The sequence below is a fragment of the Anabrus simplex genome, chromosome 5 (genome assembly GCF_040414725.1).
Source record: "Anabrus simplex isolate iqAnaSimp1 chromosome 5, ASM4041472v1, whole genome shotgun sequence".
Lineage (NCBI taxonomy): Eukaryota > Metazoa > Arthropoda > Insecta > Orthoptera > Tettigoniidae > Anabrus > Anabrus simplex.
The window spans coordinates 421158160-421178215 of record NC_090269.1 but is presented as its reverse complement, the minus strand read 5'-3'; the positions used below and the strand labels follow the sequence as shown (position 1 = coordinate 421178215).

General features: G+C 39.1%; 1 protein-coding gene across 1 annotated transcript in view; it reads right to left on the bottom strand.

The window, feature by feature from the left end:
- Positions 1–20056, bottom strand: part of FANCI (Fanconi anemia complementation group I) — a 427158-nt gene that overhangs the window by 370983 nt on the left and 36119 nt on the right. Inside the window, exon 4 of the mRNA XM_067148224.2 lies at positions 9237–9404. Within this exon, the coding sequence (XP_067004325.2) occupies positions 9237–9404 (168 nt within the window). The remainder of the gene's footprint in view (positions 1–9236; positions 9405–20056) is intronic.

Below are 20056 nucleotides of genomic sequence, written 5' to 3'. Positions count from 1 at the left end.
GGATGATACTATGTACCCAATTTGTAAAGGGCATTTTTATACATGTATCTATGGTGTACTCGATTTCAGGTGATTATGTATATATTTCATGAATCAATCGATTCATTTAATCGATTATTTCATGAGGGAGGCGTTCTGTAACCGTACAACAGGGTTACATATTCCATTCAGTATTTCTTCTTCTTATCATTTTTTTTTTGATTCGTTGTGCCCAGCTGTGGAGCGCGTTTGAACTTATTTTGCACAATGTTTCTTTTTCTTTTCTTCCCAATATCTCTTCATTTTTTCACTGTGTTCCTTTCTGCGTGTTTCTGTCCAGCCTGTATTTTTTCTTGTTGGTTTCTCTGCAAATTTATGTTTGTTTACTAAGCTTCTAAATTTCATTCTATCTTGAATGGTTTCGTCCTCAATACCCATTTCTTGTAGATCTTCATGAATTTCTGCTAACCAATTGTTGCGGATTTTCAGGGTTAGAGCTAGATTTAGAATTTTCTTTGTCAGCCTGTTGTTATCCATTCTGTGTAGGTGTCCGTAGAATTTTAGTCGTCTCTTTCTGATGGTATCTGTGATTTTTTCTGTGAATTATTATTATTATTATCATTATTAACCCGATTCATTAGATTTTATATTCTGTTTCTCATCCTTTAGACTGTAATACTTAGGCATCACGCATATTATTGTATTTAATCATAGGTTAAGTGAAATTTGTTTGTAATTATTCTGTATTGCTGTAAGTGAGATTTGTTGGTTTCATATAGTCATGCTATGGCTTGTAACTCTGGCTAGATGAGCTGGCAATGTATTTTGTAATCGAGGCTATGTTTAACTGAGAATGTTGTGTGCAAGTAGAATTCCCGGTGACGCATGAAACTTAGTCATCTGCAATCCGCTTGAGCACGCTTAGACAACACTTGACTGATGACATCAGTGCGTGGGCACGTGATTGCGACCAAGTGTCAGTATTCGCCAGCTACTGTATGTTGAAGTGGAAGGGATGAACAGAGAGTAGGGAGATGAGTCGTCATCGCGAGGTTATAAAAGTCGATGCAACGGTGGTGAGAGGTATTCAGATCATATCATTCAGATCATATCGTTCAGATCATATGTAACCGTCAGATGTATCAAATGGAAGAAGTGGTCTTAGAGTGATGGTCAGAGCTAAGAGTTGTGTTTTCAAGAGGTCTTGTAATAATCGAGGAGGTCTACAAGTGGTGGTTGTATCCGAGCAGAGACGGGTACTATGCTGATAAAGAAACATCATCTCCTTGTGAGGATGGACTTCACAAGATGTTTCAATAATATTTTCCAATTACTTATAATATATTGAGTGGACGTAATTACATTGGAGCTCTCTACACGCGTACATGGTATGTAGGCCAACTCCTTGTTATATAAGAAGATAACAGCAGACGGCTCCCGACTTCAGCTCATAGGTTTTCCCAAGAATTTCAAGTTCAACAGCGGTGTATGCAGACATCAGGTAATTAAAGCATCAGACATGTTATGCATTCATAACATGAAGAAGAATGTAATCAGCGGCGATATCACATCTCACTTCAAGTTCATGCCAATAGCTTTTTTTTGTTTAGATTAAATTTTCCTTTTATTAGTGCCGCAAATCTCACTAGATATATTTTTTTGTTAAATTAAAAGACGTCAATGATTGTTCATTGTGACGTAAATTATAGTCATAAACTCAGTTTTATTTTAATTATAATAAGTGATTCCAGCTCCATGTACAATCCTCAATTGTGGAAATGCAACAGTAATTTAATATTGTCCTGATCCATATCCCTGTATATTGCCAGATATGCAAGTTTATCACCTCACGCCTTGAGATAATTGATATAAGAGGTATGCTCTACCGAATTTTGTTGTTCTTCTTAAAAATGCAACTGGCGCTCAAACAAATGTTATTTATATTGTGTGGAAGATACGAAGGTATAAGAGTAGTGGTTGGAGTAGCCACAACGTGTCGCCAGCAACGTGGGACTCGAAAGGTTCAGAAAAAGTGTTTCTGAATGGCAATATACATGGATCAGTTCTTTTAATGAGTACGCACATGTTAAATTCACCGAGTAATGTTAGGAAGGTCATTTTGTTGAAGTTTGTATTTAAGGGGTAATGTCAGAGGAAGTACAAGGGGAAATAGCTTTGAGATCGCGAAAAATTAGTAGGAAACCGAAGATGGACAAGGATAGCAATATGCAGTCAGGTGATGAGGCTGAGGTTATTGTGTCCAAGGAAATCCAAGGTGGTAACATAAATAGGAAGTTGGTGACTAAGGTGGGGCCTACTGAAAGTCAGAAAATAGTAGAAACTGAGGAAAACGCTGTCAAGCAAGATCAAAGTAAAGGGGTGATTGGCCTTGGTTTAATTTGCTAATGTCCAAAATGACTGAGCAGAATAATATTATGAGTGAGAAAATTGAATCTCAGAATAATATTATGAGTGAGAAAATTGAATCTCAGAACAAAATTATTGAAATTAACATGTAATTGTGATTTGCTAGGGCAAGATAGGGCGTGAAATCATGTACCTCCCCATTTGATTATTTTCGTTTGTACATCAAGAGATATATTTTTAATTTATTAGTGATCATTTTCATTATCACAGTTATAAAGGATGACAATTTGAAAATATTTTTGTTATTAATAAACCATGCCATATATCAATTTTCTTCAGTATTTTCTTTATTATATGCCACAATTTAAGTTCATATTTCCTATGCATGCCACATCCTTGGATATTTTGTTTGTGCGTCCTATTTGCAACTGAGTACCCCTGAGGTGTCTCAGTGTTCTCCAACTGTTGTCTAGCTATAACAGGTTGCAAAAAAACACACACACACACACACACACGCACGCACGCACGCACGCACGCACACACACACACACACATTATCGTTATAGACTGTTATGCCTTTCAGCGTTCAGTCTGCAAGCCTCTGAAAATTTACTAAACGTCGCCACTATCCTCGATTTGCAACTAGTGTTGTGGCCTCACTTAGTTCTATACCTCTTATCTTTAAATCGTTAAAAACCCACTCTAACCATTGTCGTCTTGGTCTACCTCTACTTCTCTTACCTTCCATAACAGAGTCCATTATTCTCCTAGGTAATCTATCCTCCTCCATTCACCTCACATGACCCCACCACCGAAGCCGGTTTATGCATACAGCTTCATCTATTGAGTTCATTCCTAAAATAGCCTTTATCTCCTCTTTCCCAGTACCATCCTGCCATTGTTCCCATCTATTTGTACCAGCAATCATTCTTGCTACTTTCATGTCTGTTACTTCTAACTTATGCATAAGATATCCTGAGTCCACCCAGCTTTCGATCCCGTTAAGCAAAGTTGGTCTGAAAACAGACTGATGTAAAGATAGCTTCGTCTGGGAGCTGACTTCCTTCTTACAGAATACTGCTGATCGCAACTGCGAGCTCACTGCATTAGCTTTATGACACCTTGATTCAATCTCACTTACTATATTACCATCCTGGAAGAACACACAACCTAAATACTTGAAATTATCCACCTGTTCTAGCTTTGTATCACCGATCTGACATTCAATTTTGTTGAATTTCTTACCTACTGACATCAATTTAGTCTTCGAGAGGCTAATTTTCATACCATACTCATTGCACCTATTTTCAAGTTCCAAGATATTAGACTGCAGGCTTTCGGCACAATCTGCCATTAAAACCAAGTCGTCAGCATAGGCAAGACTGCTTACTACATTTCCACCTAACTGAATCCCTCCCTGCCATTTTATATCTTTCAGCAGATGATCCATGTAAACTACGAATAGCAAAGGTGAAAGATTGCAGCCTTGTCTAACCCCTGTAAGTACCCTGAACCAAGAACTCATTCTACCATCAATTCTCACTGAAGCCCAACTGTCAACATACAATATATGCCTTTGATTGATTTTAATAATCTACCTTTAATTCCATAGTCCCCCAGTATAGCAAACAACTTTGCTCTCGGTACCCTGTCATATGTTTTCTCTAGATCTACGAAACATAAACACAGCTGCCTATTCCTCTCGTAGCATTTTTTAATTACCTGGCGCATACTGAAAATCTGATCCTAACAGCGTCTCTGTGGTCTGAAACCACACTGGTTTTCATCCAACTTCCTCTCAACAACTGATCGCACCCTCCCTTCCAAGATGCCAGTGAATACTTTGCCTGGTATACTAATCAATAAGATACCTCGATAGTTGTTGCAATCCTTCCTGTTCCCTTGCTTATTGATAGGTGCAATTACTGCTTTTGTCCAATCTGAAGGTACCTTACCAACACTCCATGCTAATTTTACTACTCTATGAAGCCATTTCATCCTTGCCTTCCCACTATACTTCACCATTTCCGGTCTAATTCCATCTATTCCTGCTGCTTTATGACAATGGAGTTTATTTACCATCCTTTCCACTTCCTCAAGCGTAATTTCACCAACATCATTTTCCTCCTCCCCATGAGCCTGGCTGTTTGCAACACCACCAAGATGATTTCCTTTAACATTGAGAAGATGTTCAAAATATTCCCTCCACCTCTCCAGTGATTCCCTGGGATCTATTATGAGTTCACCTGAATTACTCAAAACACTGTTCATTTCCATTTTCCCTCCCTTCCTAAGATTCTTTATTACTGTCCAGAAAGGTTTCCCTGCTGCTTGATCTAGCCTTTCCAGGTTATTACCAAAATCTTCCCACGACTTCTTTTTGGATTCAACAACCATTTGTTTCACTCTGTTTCTTTCATCTACGTACATATTCCTGTCTGCCTTGGCTCTTGTTTGAAGCCATTTCTGATAAGCCTTCTTTTTACGTTTACATGCTGGTCTCACATCATTCCACCAAGACGTTCACCTTTTCCCATCTTTACAAACAGTTGTTCCTAGGCATTCCCTTGCTGTTTCTACTACAGCATCCCTGTATGCCACCCGTTCACTTTCTATATCATGAACCTGTTTACTGTCCACTGTTCGAAATTTCTCACTAATCATATCCATGTACTTCTGTCTAATTTCCTCGTCCTGGAGATTTTCTACCCTTATTTGTTTACAGACAGATTTCACCCCTAGGCCTAGAGATACTTAGTTCACTACAGATCAGATAGTGGTCTGTATCATCGAAAAATCACCAGAAAACTCGTACATTCCTAACAGATTTTCTGAATTCGAAGTCGGTTAAGATATAGTCTATTATGGATCTGGTACCTCTAGCCTCCCATGTGTAGCGGTGAATAGCCTTATGCTTGAAGAATGTATTCATAACTGCTAAACCCATACTAGCACAGAAGTCCAGCAAACGCTTCCCATTCCCATTGGCTTCCATATCTTCCCCACATTTACCAATCACCCTATTGTATCCTTCAGTTCTTTACAATGGTGAAAAATGAGAGTATCCTCCTATTCAATACATCATATATTCTGTCATTAGACGGAGCAAACAAATTCAAACATGTTTCGGCTCGCTTGAGCTATCTTCAGTGAAAAAATTAGGGGGGTGGAATATTTACATAATATAAGTTGAAAAAATGCTAAAAAAACATAATGAAAGAGCAAATGAAAAAACAAACAAAAAAGAGCCTAGACGGAAACAAAATTAGCACAAATATACAATATTTACATCAATATGCAGAGCAAAAAACAACTTATTGTGACAAAATTCAGTGAAACAGGTGTTAATTTAAAATAATAATTGAAACTAGAAACTGCGTTAACCTAAGAAACCAGGGAATGGGAAAACAAATGATGCAGATGGAAATGAATAATAGTAGCACATGGTGAGGTTGTGGACCTCATAGTTTACAAATTATTGGTTTAGTAAAAATGACAAAACAGTTTGAAATTGCTGTCAAAACCATCCTAGTAGAAACCCATCACATCAAATTGGTCAGGAGGAGAGCGGCAGCAAACATTTTTGAGAAACCAAGCCTGATATAACCTGCAGGCAAAAAGCCTGTGACAAGGAGAAAAAAACACCAATGAAATTTAAGGCTTTAGAAATAGCAGCATTCTCAATATCTTCTCAATCTAACGGTCCCTTTCTTCATTATTGTTTCATAATGTTGGCTGGTGTCTTGCCTTATTATAAAGGGGTCAGAAGGGCCGCGTATAAAAATTGAGAAGCTGTGTTAGGTAGAAGACAGATGCATAGTAAACTGTAAGTAATCTAGTGGAAACCGTCAATGAAGTTCTAATCTGTAATGGAAAAAAATGAGGTTGTATAAGCAACATGGGTTGATAAGTAAAAAGTGTGGAATGGTTGTGAAGAAAGCTTAAACTTACGGTGTGCAGTAGGTGGTTGTCCTCTCTAATGGCCTGGCCTTCTCAAAGTAACGGTCTTGTTCGCGTGATCAAGTCTATTGTTGGTTCGGCTGTGTTTGCTAGGATGGAAGGAGCGGAGGGAGAAGGGGAGGTGCAGGGCTGGTTTGAGGAAGGGAGGGGTGGTGAGTTGGAGAGATGGAGGTGGGGTTTGTTTGGCAAATATATGGAATGAATGTTTCAAGAGGATGTTAGGTTACTCGCCGACTTCTAAAGCTCGAATGGCGTGGCCTTCTCAAAGTGATGGTCTCGGTCGCGTGATCGAGTCTATTGTTGGTTTGGCAGTGTTTGCTAGGATGGAAGGAGCAGAGGGGGAAGGGGTGATGGTGGGCTGGTGTGAGGAGGGGGGGGAGTGGTGGTGAGTCGGGGAGATAGAGGTGGGGTTTGTTTGTGTTATGAAAATTCTGACAAATGTATGGAATGAATGTTTCAAGTAGAATGTTCTTTTTCTCGCTGACTTCTCAGCCAAACCAACAATAGACTCGATCACGCGACCGAGACCATCACTTTGAGAAGGCCACGCCATTCGAGCTTTAGAAGTCGGCGAGTAAACTAACATCCTCTTGAAACATTCATTCCATATATTTGCCAAACAAACCCCACCTCCATCTCTCCAAATCACCACCCCTCCCTTCCTCAAACCAGCCCTGCACCTCCCCTTCCCCCTCCGCTCCTTCCATCCTAGCAAACACAGCTGAACCAACAATAGACTCGATCACGCGAACAAGACCGTTACTTTGAGAAGGCCAGGCCATTAGAGAGGACAACCACCTACTGCACACCGTAAGTTTAAGCTTTCTTCACAACCATTCCACACTTTTTACTTATCAACCCATGTTGCTCATACAACCTCATTTTTTTCCATTACAGATTAGAACTTCATTGACGGTTTCCACTAGATTACTTACAGTTGCATCTGTCTTCTACCTAACACAGCTTCTCAATTTTTATACGCGGCCCTTCCAACCCCTTTATAATAAGGCAAGACACCAGCCAACATTATGAAACAATAATGAAGGAAGGGACCGCTAGATTGAGAAGATATTGCGAATGCTGCTATTTCTAAAGCCTTAAATTTCATTGGTGTTTTTTCTCCTTGTCACAGGCTTTTCGCCTGCAGGTTATATCAGGCTTGGTTTCTCAAAAATGTTTGCTGCCGCTCTCCTCCTGACCAATTTGATGTGATGGGTTTCTACTAGGATGATTTTGACAGCAATTTCAAACTGTTTTGTCATTTTTACTAAACCAATAATTTGTAAACTATGAGGTCCACAACCTCGCCATGTGCTACTATTATTCATTTCCATCTGCATCATTTGTTTTTTCATTCCCTCGTTTCTTAGGTTAACGCAGTTTTTAGTTTCAATTATTATTTTAAATTAACACCTGTTTCACTGAACTTTGTCGCAATAAGTTGTTTCTTGCTCAGCATATTGATGTAAATATTGTATATTTGTGATAATTTTGTTTCCGTCTAGGCTCTCTTTTGTTTGTTTTTTCATTTGCTCTTTCATTATGTTTTTTAGCATTTTTCAACTTATATTATGTAAATTATTCCAACCCCCCTAATTTTTTCACTGAAGATGGCTCAAGCGAGCCGAAACATGTTTGAATTTGTTTGCTCCGTCTAATGACGGAATATATGATGTATTGAATAGGAGGATACTCTCATTTTTCGCCATTGTAAAGTGAAAACCGTCAATACGGAATGATTCTAATATCTTGTAATAATCCTTCAGTTCTATTCCCAACTCTTGCATTGAAATCGCCCATTAGCACTATTCTATCCTTGCTGTTGACCCTGACCACGATGTCACTCAATGCTTCATAAAACTTGTCAACTTCATCCTCATCTGCACCCTCACATGGTGAATACACGGAGACAATTCTAGTCCTAATTCCTTCAACTGCCAAATCTACCTACATCATTCGCTCATTTACGTGCCTAACAGAAACTATGTTGCGTGCAATGGTATTCCTGTTAAAGAGCCCTACCCCAGACTCTGCCCTTCCCTTTCTAAATAAATGCTATTTGCTTTACGTCGCACTGACACAGATAGGTCTTATGGCAACGATTGGATAGGAAAGGCCTAGGAGTGGGAAGGAAGCGGCCGTGGCCTTTATTAAGGTACAGCCCCAGCATTTGCCTGGTGTGAAAATGGGAAACCACGGAGAACCATCTTCAGGGCTGCCGATAGTGGGATTCGAACCCACTATCTCCCGAATACTGGATACTGGCCGCACTTAAGCAACTGCAGCTATCAAGCTCGGTCCTTCCCTTTCTAACACCCGTCAAGTACACTTTATAATCTCCTACCTCTTCCTCATTATCTCCCCTTACTCGAATATCACTTACTCCTAGCACATCCAGATGCATCCTCTTTGCTGACTCAGCCAGTTCTACATTCTTTCTTCCATAAGCCCCATTAATATTGATAGCTCCCCATCGAATTCCATTTCGTTCGCCAAGTTGTTTCCAAGGAGTCCCTCGCCTGTCAAATGGGAGTGGGACTCCGTTACTCCCATAGGTCCGAGGCTTGCTTAAAATGTTCTGAGCTCGGTAAATTCATGAAGCAGGATGCTACCCTAGTTGCACATAGTCCAAGTGAGGATCTCTCCTCTAACGGGTTATGGACCACCAGTGAATTGTATAGTCCTAGCCGCCTGAGCACAAGGAGGGCCATGACTCAGAAGAAGTCCGAGATGCCCACTCCCATTCCATAGCAACTGGTATCCCGACTCTCAGGACCACTTACTAGGCCACTCAGCCGTTGCCCGTGGTTCACGAACTAGGACGTGACTACAGTAACCCACACCATGTACACCATAAATGTAAATTGGAATTAATTTACGTTATTGCACCTCATGAAATAATTTTGCCACCATTAATGTAGTATACTCACACAAACATTCCAGCCAGTGATGTTACAACAGCGGGTTTCCACTTAGCCATACAGAGAGAACTGATGACTCTAGATTTATACTCCAAACCTGTCATTTCAGTTCCGGAATGTTCCACTTTATTCATAACCTCCAAATTACTGAGAAGTTTGGGAAGCAGATCCTTCCAACTGGAAGAAAAATTAACACACAATATAACAAGATAAATCTCAACATTCTTTGAGAACAGGCATAATTCAATCTCCATAAACTAAACAAACACATACTTCAGTATTTTTCTACAGAGAAAGCTGGAAATAAACATAGAGCTTCAAATGTTTGTCCTAGGAGTCAGTAGCAATAATGAGTGAAAGCACTTCAGAGAGGTAACTTTCTTTACAACAACAATAATAGCAATAATGTTTCATTAACCCGCAGTTACTTGCATGGTGAGCGCGGCGCTCACCTCCGTAGTATACTGCCCTTTGTTGGAGTTTTACAAGACCTCTACTTCTGAAACTCCCTGTACCTTTCAAACACCTTGTTAGGAAGGGGATGTGTCAGTCATTTCCATTACCTTTGGAAACGAAGACCCTCAATTCATTATTAGGTGCGACAGTGCATGTTTGGTGAGCGGTGCACTCAGTAGCAAGTAACAGTGCTACTCATATAGCACGCATTGTAATAAGTCAAAGTTTGTCTTATGATCTGTTAAATTTGAAATGTTTATACTGTGACAGTTGTTAGTGAATTTACACAAGTTATACTGGCATCAACTGATCAGATAATTTTGTGTGTAGGTGAAATGGCGGAGGAAATGAACTTCAACAACGAAAGTGATGATAATGAAACAAACGAGGTTTACGAAAGTGATCATAAATCTGAAACAGAGTGTTTGCAAGTTCTGAAGAAGAAGAGGCAGTTTTGTTGATTGAAGATATATTCCATTCGTTTCAGGAAAGGATGGAATTATCAACTGGGGCCTCCATAGTCCCATTACAAATGTTCCAACATGGAAACAAAATCTGCAAAGTTTTCCAGGAAAGATGCTGAAAGCAACAGAAGTGATGAGTATGCAAAATTTCTGTTTTGTAGTATGCAGGATTTTATGTTTGCTTTATTTAGCTCATACTGAGTATACTCCTCCTACTTCAAATTTGTTTAAATTTAAGTATTCATGTTCCTAAATAAATAAGTATTTGTTTAAATTTAAGCTTTCGTGTTCCTAAATAAACTGTTTGTCTACCCCTTAGAACCGCTTCTTGATACGGGGTCGGGAATGATGTGAGATGAATTTATATTGCTTGTTTTACGGCCGGATGCCCTTCCTGATGCCAACCTCCGTAAAGGAGCTAAATAAGATGGAATGAATGATGGTGAATGAAAATGGGTGAGTGGGTGGAAGGTACAGGCTGTGGCCTATGAATATAAACTGTTCCTGCATTTGTCTGGAAGCGTGAGCAGGGAACTATAAAAAACCATTCTGAGGACAGCCGACGGTGGGGTTCAAACTCACGCGTCTCCTGAATGCAGAGGTTGGCTCCAGAGCATACCGCCCGGCCGAGTTGCTAACTAAATAAATATCTCAAATTGATGTATTAAAAATACCTCTATCTTTATATGGGCATATTATGGCTTTTAAACATAAAGGTGAGCGCTGCGCTCACTAGCGAGTAACGGCGCACGTAAAGACGTAGCGAGTAATGCCAGTTTAAGGTGGGAGCCAAGGAGCCAATTCTTTTCAGTGCTGGCTTCATTATGCACAACACTAACTGCTGGTCATGAAGTCCATGGCCTTTAAACACCTATCTAGGAAACAGAAGACCTTGATTTCTCCAAACACTCACCTGGGCAAATTCCAGGTAGAATATTTGGATATCTCAAGTAAGTCCCAAAGGAAATTTCTAAATGTACTGAGATGCACCAACATGGATCTGAATCACTACCTCTCACAAGGTCAAACTGAGACTCCTGCCCAGAAACACCAGATGATGCAAAGCCCCCAGGACAACCAAATTTGACACAGAACAAATTAAGAAGAACCAAGAAGTAAGGCCAAGGCGGAACAACGCAGATCTGAAAACTGGAACCAACTTAACGAAAGCCTAGTCAAAACGGTCACTGAATTTGCCCCACCCACAAGAAAAGGGGAGCCTGTGTGGTGGACTGAACCAGGCGAGTTGGCCGTGTGGTTAGGGGTGCGCAGCTGTGAGCTTGCATCCGGAAGCTAGTGGGTTCGAACCCCACGGTCAGCAGCCCTGAAGATGTTTTTCCGTGGTTTCCCATTTTCACACCAGGAAAATGCTGGGGCTGTACCTTAGTGAAGGCTAGGCCGATTCCTTCCCATTCCTAGACCTTTCCTGTCCCATCGTCGCCATAAGACCTATCTGTGTCTGTGCGACGTAAAGCAAATAACAAAAAGAAAAAAAGTGGTGGATTGAAGACTGTGACAACACAGCACCCTGAAAAACAATATGGCTGAGATGGAACTCCCAGACAAAAGGAAAATAAAAAGGAGAAATTCTTGGAACAGACAAAAACACACGTATAAGTACACACACAGATATAAACTTCTGAATCATCATGTAGCTGACTCTTAGGGTTTCAGGGGTGTTGAGGAATAGTATTGGTAAGTGCCACTGTTGACTCCAGTAGCAGTAAGACGATGTTTTCATCAACAGTGCACTAAGCACGAGCAACTGCAGGGTTACTACACTTTTACACTCCATTATTGTCCAGGATTTTATGTTTACTATTCATTCTCGAAATTTTGGTGGTGAACGATGGCTCAAAATGAGAAGATTAGATAGTGGTTGTTTGAACAGACGGATGATGTTCCGAAGGATGTATGAAGAGATAATATTGAAAAATCAGGATATTCATATGCAGAACATCCTGCAAATAGTGAATAGCCCTTTATTTAAATTTTAAGCATTTTCACAGTCATGTCATTGAATACAGATGATGTCTGATAACCGACAAGTGTTTCAGCACAGAGTATACTAATGAGTGACTAACAAGTAGGCTAAGTACAAGACTCAATACAAGTCATCATGTGAATATAACTTCTTTCTGAACGAAGTCGCTTCTATATTAATCTCTTGTGCTTCATGAATAAATAAATAAACTTATATTACCACTGTTTGATTGTATTGTTCGTATTAATATCCTTTAGTGACATTTCTGTTGTAATATCTTAACATGATGCCAATTCTGTTATTTTTTTCTATTGTTTGTTTATTTTGATCAAAACTGTTTTATAACAACTTAAAGTTTCAAGTTGTGCCAAACATTCAGCGTTATACGTAAGTCTCAACATTGTATTCTTCTTCTACTTCTTCTTTTACAGCCTCATTGGACCACTTCAGTCAATATTCTGGTAATTTCCTTTTTCTTTCCGAATTGCCCAGTAACTTTTCATTTGTTCTGATCTTTTCTGACATTCATCTGTAAATACAATTTTTAATGTATGTTGTTTATCTATTTTTGGTTTAAATCTCATTTTTATATTTTTTGATTTCTTTAAATTTTCTGTGTTGTTCTGTAAATTGTCCAGGGTTATTTCCAGTTCTTCCATATCCTCTCGAAATTCCTTAATTCATCCTACTTGTTGCTTCACATTCCAGAGTTTCTCTGTAAGTTTTCTTGGTAATCTGGTTTCTGGTGTCAATGTAACCAAATAAGGAGATCCTCTTCTTCCGTATAGTGTTTGTGATGGGCTCTGGTTCTCAGTACACCACTTCATTTCAATCAATCATTACTGATCTTCATTTAGGGCAGTCGCCCAGGTGGCAGATTCCCTATCTGTTGCTTTCATAGCCTTTTCCTAAATGATTTTAAAGAAATTGGAAATTTATTGAACATCTCCCTTGGTAAGTTATTCCAATCCCTAACGCCCCTTCCTATAAATGAATATTTGCCCCAGTTTGTCCTCTTAAATTCCAACTTTATCTTCATATTGTGATCTTTCCTACTTTTATAAACGCCATTCAAACTTATTCGTCTACTAATGTCATTCCACGCCATCTCTCCGCTGACAGCTCGGAACATACCACTTAGTCGAGCAGCTCTTCTTCTTTCTCTCAATTCTTCCCAACCCAAACATTGCAAAATTTTTGTAACGCTACTCTTTTGTCGGAAATCATCCAGAACAAATCGAGCTGCTTTTCTTTGGATTTTTCCAGTTCTTGAATCAGGTAATCCTGGTGAGGGTCCCATACACTGGAACCATACTCTAGTTGGGGTCTTACCAGAGACTTATATGCACTCTCCTTTACATCCTTACTACAACCCCTAAGCACCCTCATAATCATGTGCAGAGATCTGTACCCCTTATTTACAATCCCATTTATGTGATCACCCCAATGAAGGTCTTTCCTTATATTAACACCTAGGTACTTACAATGATCCCCAAAAGGAACATTCACCCCATCAAAGCAGTAATTAACACATGGCTGACGGGCCCCGAGAAATCTTGTAGTACGCTCGCCAGCGGTAGGTGACGGGCCACGAGAAATCTCGGTTTCATTCACGGCATTGTTTTCGGTCTTCCTGTGACATCTCTTGACCATATCTTGAACTATTTCGGACGTGCACATTGAGTAGAATAAATCGTAGATGTATATCTGCCACTTTCCTTTTATTCACGGCCTCTTTTATTCTTTGATTTAGCTTTGAAACGTCGACTTTCTTTCTGCTGGTTTAGTCAATGACAAGATGGAGCACCCGCGGAATACGGTGTTACCTGACGACATGTTAGAAGAATTATATGCCTATGATCGTTCAAATGGAAATAGTCTAATGAATTAGTGGAAACTGAATGTGAGTGTGATAGCGGAAGTGATATTCAAGCCTCTACAGGCCGTAATTTACCTAGTGTACTTATTTATTCAAGTGATTCTGACGACAACGATGTAACCATTAATGATGTGTTAGGAATTGACGCTGAATATGGTTTCGTAAAGGCAGATCCACTGTTACTAAGGGCATTGGAGAGTACCCATACCAACTTTAAAGATAAAATATTGACTGGTTTAATATTTATTTACGTTTTTATAATCAAGTGCACCCTAGTATGCTTAGTAGAAAAATGTCCGGTCCACAGGGTATGTGCCAAGCCCAAGCATCCGGTCAGCAATGTGTTAAAACTGAGAGGACTTTTCCTATTTGTGAAACTCACAACCTGACTTTTAACCCCGTTTATCAACATACCATTGCCTGCTGTCCATCTCACAACATTTTCAAGGTCACGTTGCAGTTGCTCACAATCTTGTAACTTATTTATCACTCTATAGAGAATAACATCATCCGCAAAAAGCCTTACCTTCGATTCCACTCCTTTACTCATATCATTTATATATATAAGAAAACATAAAGGTCCGATAATACTGCCTTGAGGAATTCCCCTCTTAATTATTACAGAGTCAGATAAAGATTCACCTACTCTAATTCTCTGAGATCTATTTTCTAGAAATATAGCAACCCATTCAGTCACTCTTTTGTCTAGTCCAATTGCACTCATTTTTGCCAGTAGTCTCCCATGATCCACCCTATCAAATGCTTTAGACAGGTCAATCGTGATACAGTCCATTTGTCCTCCAGAATCCAAGATATCTGCTATATCTTGCTGGAATCCTACAAGTTGAGCTTCAGTGGAATAACCTTTCCTAAACCCGAATTGCCTTCTATCGAACCAGTTATTAATTTCACAAACACGTCTAATATAATCAGAAAGAATGCCTTCCCAAAGCTTACATACAATGCATGTCAAACTTACTGGCCTGTAATTTTCAGCTTTATGTCTATCACCCTCTCCTTTATACACAGGGGCTACTATAGCAACTCTCCATTCATTTGGTATAGCTCCTCGGACCAAACAATAATCAAATAAGTACTTCAGATATGGTACTATATCCCAACCCATTGTCTTTAGTATATCCCCAGAAATCTGATCAATTCCAGCCGCTTTTCTAGTTTTCAAATTTGTATCTTATTGTAAATGTCATTTTTAACATATGTAAATTTTATTACTTCTTTGGCCTTAGTCTCCTCCTCTATCTCGACATCATCCTTGTAACCAACAATCTTTACATACTGCTGACTGAATACTTCTGCCTTTTGAAGATCCTCACATACACACTCCCCTTGTTCATTAATTATTCCTGGAATGTCCTTCTTGGAACCTGTTTCTGCCTTAAAATACCTATTTGCCGGGCTGAGTGGCTCAGACGGTTAAGGCGCTGGCCTTCTATCCCCAACTTGGCAGGTTCGATCCTGGCTCAGTCCGGTGGTATTTGAAGGTGCTCAAATACGACAGCCCCGTGTCGGTAGATTTACTGGCACGTTAAAGAACTCCTGCGGGACTAAATTCCGGCACCTCGGCGTCTCCGAAGACCTTAAAAAGTAGTTAGTGGGACGTAAATCAAATAACATTATTATTATTAAAATACCTATACATACCATTCCATTTTTCACTAAAATTTGTATGACTGCCAATTATGCTTGCCATCATGTTATCCTTAGCTGCCTTCTTTGCTAGATTCAATTTTCTAGTAAGTTCCTTCAATTTTTCCTTACTTCCACAGCCATTTCTAACTCTATTTCTTTCCAGTCTGCACCTCCTTCTTAGTCTCTTTATTTCTCTATCATAATAAGGTGGGTCTTTACCATTCCTTACCACCCTTAAAGGTACAAACCTGTTTTCGCATTCCTCAACAATTTCTTTAAACCCATCCCAGAGTCTGTTTACATTTTTATTTACCGTTTTCCACCGATCATAGTTACTTTTTAGAAACTGCCTCATGCCTGCTTTATCAGCCATATGGTACTGCCTAACAGTCCTACTTTTAAGACCTTCCTTTCTATCACATTTATTTTGAACTACCACAAAAACAGCTTCTCGATCACTAATACCATCTATTACTTCGGTTTCCCTATAGAGCTCATCTGGTTTTATCAGCACGACATCCAGGATATTTTTCCCTCTGGTTGGTTCCATCACTTTCTGAATCAGCTGTCCTTCCCATATTAACATATTTGCCATTTGTTGGTCATGCTTCCTGTCGTTCGCATTTCCTTATCAATTGACATCTGGCAAATTCAGATCCCCCGCTACAATCACATTTCTTTCCATGTCGTTTCCCACATAGCTGACTATCCTATCAAATAATTCCGAATCTGCGTCAGTGCTACCCTTTCCAGATCTGTACACTCCATATATATCAAGTTGCCTATTATCTTTAGAAATGAGCCTTACACCTAGAATTTCATGTGTCTCATCTTTAACTTTTTCGTAGCTTACAAATTCTTCTTTCACCAGAATGAACACTCCCCCTCCCACCATTCCTATTCTATCTCTACGATACACACTCCAGTGCCTTGAGAAAATTTCTGCATCCATTATATCATTTCTCAGCCATGATTCAACTCCTATTACAATATCTGGTAAATATATATCTATTAAATTACTTAATTCTATTCCTTTCTTTACAATACTTCTACAGTTCAACACTAACAATTTTATGTCATCCCTACTTGATTTCCAGTTCCCTGTTCCCTTATCACCGCTCCCTAGGCCATTCCGTTTCCCTGAATGTACCTCCCTATTACCCTTCCAAACAAATTTCCTAACTTATACGTACCACTGCGGTTTAAATGAAGGCCATCCGAGCGGAGATCCCTATCTCCTACCCAGCCATTAGGATCTAGAAATGTCACTCCCAGTTTCCCACATACCCACTCCATAGTCTCATTTAAATCCCCAATCACCCTCCAGTCAGTATCCCTCCTACACAGTATTCAACTAATAACAATCTCCGCTTTCTTGAACTACCCACCACTATCAATCTTTTTGATTTTTGTGATTTTCAAAAAATTGTTAGGTTCTTCAGTCTGCCAAAACCAACTTTGAGTAATAAATTTACAAACTACCTGAAAAACAAAATGTATGGTAAAATTATTAAAACTGAAAAAGAAACTATTAAATTAAAATAAAATTAGACATGTTTTGTTCTTGAAAGAACATCATCAGATTCTATCATATTGCACTCAAATATTTAGAAATGTATACACATTTATGTTTATTTCTGTTTAAATAATGTTTACATTTCTGTTTCAAGAGACTGAAGAACCTAGCAGTTAAAAATTAACTTGAGTCAAAACTGAAAAGAAATGGCTTCAGATATTATCAAAAAGAAATTTTTAATAATGTTATTTGCCACAGAGGTCTCTTTCCGCATCGCGCTCACTTGTTTCTCTCCCTGTCCGCCTTCTGCATGACGTCATGTGGTATGAAACAGCGGTCGCCCACCCTGCTGACACGTATTACCACTACAGTCTAAAATGGTCATAACTTCTGAACCATTCATGCAAATAATGTCCTGACAAGGTTATTGTAATCCTTATAAAATACTGGAGGAGGTCAAACAATTTATTTTGATGAGGAACTCGAGGATAATATCGAAATATTTATTTAATTTTAAGGAGTTACATTTTTTACCGCGGACTGTAGCATAAAATCGCTTCTAGAGGGCAGCCGGTTGGAAACAGGTATGTGCCATCGCAGACTTTTTTGTAGAGGATTCTATGCTCTACATTTCGTACGCTTACACTTGGGGTCTATCGTTGATGGTTCACGCAGCGTAAGCCAAGAAAGCAAGTGACCGACCGACCAAAATTTTTATCTTTTTCTACGTATTTACTGTATATCGGATCACGGATATATAGTAATTTTATAGTGGTTCACTACGTGAACAGTGTTCGTGTTGTCAGTATCTGAAGTAGAACCACTGTACTGATTAAAATGCAGTCAACATATTATGGAAACGTGTGTGGCGCTATAAATTGTCGGCACGTAAAAGAACTCCCGTGGGACAAAATTACGGCACCTCGAGTCTCAGAAAACCGTAAATGTTAGTGAGACGTAACACAAATAATATTATTATTATTTTGCATATTATAAAGACAATAACGACAACAACCATCACAGCCAGTTAGTTTCCTACTGTGATGGCATAACAATACTTCCTCGTCAGCAATGCTTGGTTATTGAAACACTTTGTAATAAACTCTTGAATATCTCCATTATTACAGCTCGTACGGTAAAAAGGTGTCAGATATAAATGACCGAATGAAAATCATATTTTCTATAATTATTGTTATGTGCCCCAGTGGTGAAGGTGCTCAAAAACATAGTTAGTGGGACGTAAAATCCAATAACATTAACATTATTATGTGCTAATAACATATATTTCTGAATATATTTCGAAGCTCGTGAAATAATACAGTATCCGTGATCCGATATACAGTAAATACGAAGAAAGAGACAAAAATGTCGTGCGAGAAGAGACCTGTTACTGGATCTCGGTTATTTCAAAAGGGGGCCTCACACATCCCAGTCATGAGTGGTTAAAAAAGATAGCCCAGTTCGAAATTTCATTTGGTGTGTTTCACGGTAAGACTGTATCCAGATGCAAAAAAGGGAAAACTCTTACTTCTATTATTAAGTCAAAATTTCCAGTATTCCATGACAAAATAATTTGTCTCTACGTAAGGACCAGGACATTTATTAGGATATGGCATTTTAATGCAAAGAGTAAGGAGCTAGCACTGAGAAAATATGCCAATAAGAAGGCTAAGCTTTGGGCTGGTTCAACAAGTAATTAAGTCTCCTGACACGTACGTTTTAATAATTTAATATAATTCCATAATGATGTCGATATGATGCATATTTTCCTATGCCATTTAATCTAAATATTTACTTCATCAGGAAATAAATTATTTTGAGTTGCATGGCAATATTTTATTTCTTATCGTATTATATGTCATCTATTTGATAGTTGATGTTCTACCTGCTCAGCATGTGACAAAATTTAACGCATTTTCACGTTTTTAAATCTATTGGAAGTGCCGTTACTAATCGAATCGGACTAAACCAGACTATTATTTGATGAAAGATTGAGAAGATGTTTCACAGGCACGAGAATTCACAGGCTTGCTGTACTGCGACTGTGTTCCTTACTCGCTATCATTCATACCGCGTGACGTCAGAGCGCTCCAGCCAATGGAAGCTTCAACCGCCGGAGTAGCCTACCTTATATTCTAGTTACCTTGGTTATTTGCATTATATCCTACTACCTACTTTTATGGTTTTTGGAAACACCGAGATGCCCGAGTTTAGTACCGCAGGAGTTCTTTTACGTGCCAGTAAATCTACCGACACAAGGCTGACGTATTTTAGCATCACCAAATACCACCGGACTGAGCCAGGATTGAACCTGCCAAGTTGGGGTCAGAATCCAGCACCTCAACCGTCTGAGCCACTCAGCCTGGCTAAGAAATTATTTATGCATGTTCTAGTTATTCTTTTATCCACTTTCAGGATTTTACTGATTCTGTTCCCCTGAGTAAATTTAAAAGAAGTTTATTACCTTAACCACTGTGGTTTATTTGTTTGTGTCCATATTGACTTCAATCTATTCACTAATGAAAATCACAGTCAAATCAGCCCTGTAAATGCCTTAAATTTCTTAATTAATACCTGCCTCTGTGGATCAGTGCTAGAGTGTCGGTCTCCGGATCCCAAAATAAAAGTTCTAACCCATATATTCTAACTCATATATTACCAAAAGAGGGAGTCGGATTTTTGAAGGGCGGAAAGAAGTCCATTCGACACTCCATGTCGTATGATGTTGGTGTGTAAAAGATCTCTGGTGACACATTTGGTGTTTACCCGACGTACCAATTCACTGTCATAAATTGACAGTTGGAACTAAGATGGATGCAATTGCCACGAGAAGTATAAATACGGCACAGAAATTCAATCATCAATATTGCGAAGTTAATA